The sequence below is a fragment of the Zonotrichia albicollis genome, chromosome 9 (genome assembly GCF_047830755.1).
Source record: "Zonotrichia albicollis isolate bZonAlb1 chromosome 9, bZonAlb1.hap1, whole genome shotgun sequence".
Lineage (NCBI taxonomy): Eukaryota > Metazoa > Chordata > Aves > Passeriformes > Passerellidae > Zonotrichia > Zonotrichia albicollis.
The window spans coordinates 2,249,887-2,255,640 of record NC_133827.1 but is presented as its reverse complement, the minus strand read 5'-3'; the positions used below and the strand labels follow the sequence as shown (position 1 = coordinate 2,255,640).

The 5,754-nt window shown below is 59.7% G+C and overlaps 1 protein-coding gene and 1 long non-coding RNA gene across 2 annotated transcripts; both read right to left on the bottom strand.

Annotated features, from left to right (window-relative positions):
• Positions 1-560: 560 nt before the first annotated feature.
• Positions 561-2,353, bottom strand: LOC141730002 (uncharacterized). The gene is made up of 3 exons (XR_012581502.1): positions 2,054-2,353; positions 1,486-1,968; positions 561-1,398 (listed from the first exon to the last, which is right to left on the bottom strand). It is a non-coding gene; the product is annotated as an uncharacterized LOC141730002 (long non-coding RNA).
• A 565-nt stretch (positions 2,354-2,918) lies between these two features.
• Positions 2,919-4,388, bottom strand: LOC141730059 (low affinity immunoglobulin gamma Fc region receptor II-like). Its single transcript, XM_074546701.1, has 3 exons — positions 4,335-4,388; positions 3,495-3,834; positions 2,919-3,233 (listed from the first exon to the last, which is right to left on the bottom strand). The coding sequence occupies exons 2-3, from the start codon at positions 3,796-3,798 to the stop codon at positions 2,932-2,934; spliced, it is 606 nt and encodes a 201-aa protein (XP_074402802.1). The 5' UTR covers positions 3,799-3,834; positions 4,335-4,388; the 3' UTR covers positions 2,919-2,931.
• Between the last annotated feature and the right edge of the window lie 1,366 nt (positions 4,389-5,754).

Below are 5,754 nucleotides of genomic sequence, written 5' to 3'. Positions count from 1 at the left end.
CAACTCTTATCTCATTTTCTGCTCCTTTGTTGTTCACACATGGAATGCATTGTGGAAAATTGTTTACCTGAAGGGAATTGGTGATTGGATTCTGGTGTGAGAGTTTTGATTCACTGACCAATTGAATCCAGGTGAGTGTGTGTGTGTGTTGGGACTGTCGTCTGACAGTCATGAGATTGTGTTCTGTGGAGTGCAGTGGAGTGCTTGGCAGATTCAGTTTAGATGTAATGGAATATAATATAGAATATTATAGCATAATAAAGTACTTAACAGGCCTTCTGATAAGATGGGGTCAGATGCATCATTCCTCCTGGACATCCGGTAAAAACATCATTGACACTCCTCTCCCTTGGCTTTTCTTTCAGAGGTCCTTCCCTCTGCCTCTGTCCATTCTTTCTTCTGTGCTGCTTCCATGAGGCAGCTCATTCCTGCTTGTCCTGGACATTCCTTCATTGCTTTACCAATGGAGCGGATGCTGCCTGCACCCACCCACTGCCTCTGCCATGTTTCCCATGCTGCCCACAGCACCGAGCCTGCTGCACCTGCCCCCGCAGCCCCAGTCCCTGCAGCCAGCCCAGAGCCCCCAGTGCCGCAGCCCCAGCCTGCAGCCAGCCCGCAGCAGCCAGCCTGCAGCCATCGCTCGCCCATGCCAGAGACACGCAGGTGCCGTCCTTGGAAATCGCACCCAGCCACTCACAAAAGCCATGTGGGCTCACCCTGGCTTGCAGCACACACTCTCCATCTGCCGAGCTGGTGCCCACAGAGTGCCCGGGCTTGTGATGCTAACGCTGTCCCTGTCTTCGCTTTCTCTCTCTATCCTTTTTCCTTTCTGCTCCCTTCTATCCCCCTTTGTACAAACGCTTATCCTGCTTTATCAATAAACAGTTCTCAAATATAATCTTGTCACTTCTGTGCTTCATTTTCATCTGAGAAACCTTTCAGCAAGAATCCTCCCCGACTCCCCCTTTTACAGCAGGATGGGACAGGGGTAGTGGGAGGCGGAATGGGGAAGCCCTGGGTGTACTGCAAGCGCTGTGGGGAGAGAATGGGGCAGTCCCTGAGGGTACTTGGGCACTTGGGTGGGGCTGAGGAGCCCCTGCAAGTACGAGCAAAAGGATCGGAGAGCCCTTGGGGGTACAGGGAGAGGAAATGGGGAGCACAGGGTGCCCTATGTAGCCTCCCCCTCACTTATGAACACCTCCCTTGGAAGGATGGGCAACCACAGGAGCCATGAAGGGAGCACCCCCAGTGCCATCCAGTGCCTCCCACTTCCCAGAGCATCACAACTTTTGGTGTATATTGTCATAGATGTCACTGGGTTCCCACGGTTGCCTTCGCAGCTCCATGTACGTCGCCTGAGGATCCTCCACTGGGAGTGCCATGGGGTCTGGGGGGGCCCTGTGGGAATAAGGGGGTGTGTGGAAGGGGATGGGAGGTGTTGGGGGTTTGGGTAAAAGGTGTATCATGGCTGGAGGCTGCACTCACCTTTCCTGGTGCTTCCTGGCATCTGCAAAGAAAACTGGACAAGTGACTTTGGAGACCCAGGGGCCCCCATCCACCCTTGGGAATGCTGAACCACCACCAGACACACAATTCTCCCCAGGCCCCCCAGTATCCCTGATGCCCCCACTAATATCCCTGAACCACCCCACTTGCACCAACACCCTGAGCCCCCAGAACCCCGGGCCTGGCAGAGAGGGGGACCTCTGATAGAATCACCAACATCCCTGCAGGACTGTCCAACAGCTCACAGGGCTCTGAGCAATGGTCATTGGGGGCTCAGCCCCTCCCAATTTAGGGGCTGTGTGTGCCGCCCTATGGCCCCCCTTCTCTGGGGCCTTCCCAGCTCTCTCCATCATCCCCACCCTTCTCATTGTCACCCACTCAAACGTTGCCACCAGTGCCATGCCACAATGACACCCACGAGGAGGAGCAGGAAGAAAAGGGCCCAACCGACCACTGCAGCCACTGCAAGAAACAGAGGGGGACACATCAGGATCACCCATCAACCCAGGGGTCCTGCACTCCCTGGTGACCCCACCTCTGACCCCACCTGTTATCCAGGGTGAGCCAGGTGTCACCTCCAGGGCCAACACTGGGCTGAGTGTCCGGAACACGCGGTGCCCGTACTGTCCCAGCTGGTTGGTGGCCACACACTGGTAGGTCCCCGAATGTCCCACATCAACTGCCCTGAGCTCCAGGAGGGGACCCCGGGCCACCTCCTGCCCATTGTACAGCCAGGTGAAGGTGACAGGGGCTGAGCCCACCTGCACCAAGCAGCGCAGGGTCACGGGGTCACCTGCACGCACCTGGTATGGTAGGGTGCCAAGGGTGATGATGGCATTGGCCACGGGCACTGTGGGGACAGAGACTGGGCTGAGACCACAGGGAGGGGCTGGCAGCTGGCATGGGTGGGTAGGGTCAAGGAGGGTGGGTGTGATTTGGGATGTTTGGGACGGGGTCACACCACAGCGGGGTGAAGGGACACAGGGCAGAGACGGGGGACACAAGCATGGTGTACGGGGGACATGGAGATGCCCAGGAAAGGAGACTAGAGGAGGCTGTGAGGGCTCCCCGTGCTCATCCCCGCACTCACTGCGCACTGTGATGCGGAGCCGGGCACTGCCCTTCCACACGGCCCTCCCCTCGGAGCACACCTGGCAGCTGTAATTCCCTGAGTGGGAGACCCCCACGGCGGGCACCAGCAGCTGCGGGGACCCCTGCGGGCCCCCCACCACCTGCCCGCCCTGATAGAACATGTGCAGGAGGGGAGCTCGGGGCCGCAGGGGGCTGGGGGTGCTGAGACAGCTGAGAGTGAGGGGGGACCCCTTGGTGGGCTGGGGGGGGAACCTCCAGCACTGGTCCCCGGACAAGCTCAGGGCAGGAAATGGGGGGCTTTGGAAATGGTGACCCCGAATCCCTGGCAAGGCGCTATGGGGCTGCCAGGGTGGCGGCTGTGAGGTGCTCACCATGCACTGTCACTGTCACCGGCACTGACTCCTCCCATCCTTGTGATACCCCGTTGTTCACCCAGGCCTTGCAGTTGTAGCGGCCGCTGTGGTTCAGCTGCAGAGGGGACAGGGACAGCTCGGTCCCATTGTAGAGCCTCCCCAGTTCTGTCTCCTCGCGGTAGAACACCAGAGTGGCCAACTTCTCCTGCCTGTACCGGCAGCGCAGTGTCAGCGTTTCCCCCTCCAGCAGTGCCCGCGCTGGCACCTGCAGCACCACCTGGTCTGGAGGGCAGAGGGGTGCCGTCACATCACAGGGGTCTGGAGGGTCCTGATGTCATCAGGACCCCCATATTGGGTCAAAGCCAGCACACCAGGTTTCCCCAGTTTCAACACGAGGGTCCCCCCATAGTGGGATGCTCTGGGATGCCCCCCTGTATAGGGGACAGTCTCTGGTCACACCAGTGGGTGACCCATGGAGTAGAGCTCATCCAGCATCCTCAGGGTTCCCGTGGGTGCCAAGCTGGGGACACAAACCACCCTCACCGTCTGAGACGTTCACGGGCGGGCTGCACCCACTTTCAGGTCTCTCACACGTGTAGGTGCCACTCTCGGTGACAGTGAAGTTGTTGCCTCCCTCCTGCCTCCAGCGCTGCCCATCCTTGTACCAGGTGGTGTCACCAGCTGTCCCCGAGTCCTGGCAGGTCAGTGTCACCCGGTCCCACAGCACCGCCGGCCTCCAGGGGGGCTCCACCAGGAGCTGGGTGGTCTGGGCACCTGCGAGTGACAGGGGACACCAGCCTGCCAGGGCCATTGCAGGGTTGGGGACAGTGGGGTGGAGACCTGCCATCCTCCGAGGACTCACCAGCGAGGCTGAAGGTCTGGGCTGGAAGGGAGAAGGGACAGGGCTGGGTTAGGGTCATGGGGACACTGTGGACACCCTATGTTTGCACTGCCCACCTCCACCAGCCCTACAGCACCTGTCCCCATGGTCAAGTCCCATGGTCCTGTGCCCATGATTCAATTCCAATGGCACCTTTCCCCATGGCCAGGTGACATCTGCATGTTACATGGCCCCATTCCATGTCCCAGTATCCCTGTTCCCCTGTCCCTATCCCCACAGGCCCCAAGCCCCAAGGCTCCTTCTGCCACATCCTTGTCCCCACATCTCTACCCCCTCTTCCTGTCTCCACATCCCAGTTCCCCCATTTCTGTCCCTAAAGCCACCCTAAATCTCTGGTCACACTGAGCTCCATGCCCTGCTCTGCCTCTGCTGCCATTGGGGACCTCAGGGGACCTCACAGTCCCCCTGTGCCCCCTCCCCACCAGTCTCTGCCTCACCAGGGCCCATCTCCAGGGTGTCAGGACCGTGCCTGGGGCACTCACCTTACAGGAGCAGCGCCACCTTCCCAGCCATCCCGGTGTCCCCAGCCATGTGCGCTGGCTGTCACTCGCTGCTGTGGCCACCGCTCCCCTGGCTGGCGGCTCTTCGGATGAAGGGGAAGGAAGCGAGGTCACGTCTGTCCCCACGCGTAGGTGGCCCTTGGTGGGGGCAGGGTGGTTACAAGCTGGGGACAGACTGGAGACAAGGCTGCATAGTCTGGGGACATGGTGGGGGATGGTGGGACATGGTGGGGACATGATGTTGCAACAGTTTGGAGTCTAAGGCTGTGTAGGGAGCCAGGGATGAGTGTCCAGGAGAATGGGGTGCCCAGGGATGGGGTCCCAGGTAAATGGGTGTCCCAAGGGTTGGGTAGACTCAGACTTGGGGAGGAGGGTCCCAGAACAATGTGGCCTCCTGGGATTTGTGATCATGAAATGGGGGTGCCAGGGGAAAGGGGGACCCTGTGAGAATGGTGGTACTGGGGGAATCAAGGTCCCCAAGGGCAGGGGTGTACCAGGGACTGGAATTACTGGGATGGTGTTCCTTGGGGTTGGAGATCCTGGGGAATTGCCGTCCAGGGATGGGGGTCTCAGGGAAGGTGTGGCAGAAGTAAATTGGGTTCCAAGGTTGGGGTCCCAGAGGAATGGGGGTGCCAGGGTTTGGCAGTGCATGGAGGGGCACGGGGGTCACAGCTCCTTCCCTGGGTGCCTCAGATTTTGGGGTGAGGCTAGGCCCCACATAATCACCCCTGGGGTGTTTGTTTCCTGGCCAGGCATGGCATGGGGGTCCTGGGTAGTTCGACCTCTGTGTCCTCGCCTGCCCCTGATTTTTCCTCTCTTTATTTCTCTTTTTTTCCTTATTCTTACTTTTTGCCATATCCCCTTACTCCCAGTTCCTGGATCAGGCATCCTGGGGTGCACCTGAGCAGGGAACGGGTTGGGGGACCCAGGGGAGGGGGGAAATGGGGAGCAGGGGGTGCAGGGAAAGGTGAGGAGGATTTGGGGGATGGAGGTTCTGGGCTGTGCCTGCTCAACACTTTCACTTTCTTTGTCCTGGAGGAGAGGGAAGAGGCCATTTGTGCTGAGGGTCAGATGGGAAAAGGGGGCATTCTCTGTTTCTAGGAGGGCACATACAGGGGGTTTCTGTCCTCTAAGCTCGCTCCTCTGGAGTTCAGCTGGGGGATCCTGTCCCAGGGGTGACACATCCTGTAATGGGGGGTCCTGTCCTGGGGAGTGGCAGTTCCAGAAATGTCCCTGCACATTCCTGGCTGGGTGCCTGTCTCAGGGGTGGCACATCCTGGGGTCCCCTGTCAATGCAAGGGTGGGGCCCAGCCATGGCCCAGCCCCGCTGCACAGGGATGGCCATTGCCCAGCCCTGCTCTGCCCAGCCCCAGGGGGCAGCCAGCACCTGAGGGTCCCCCCT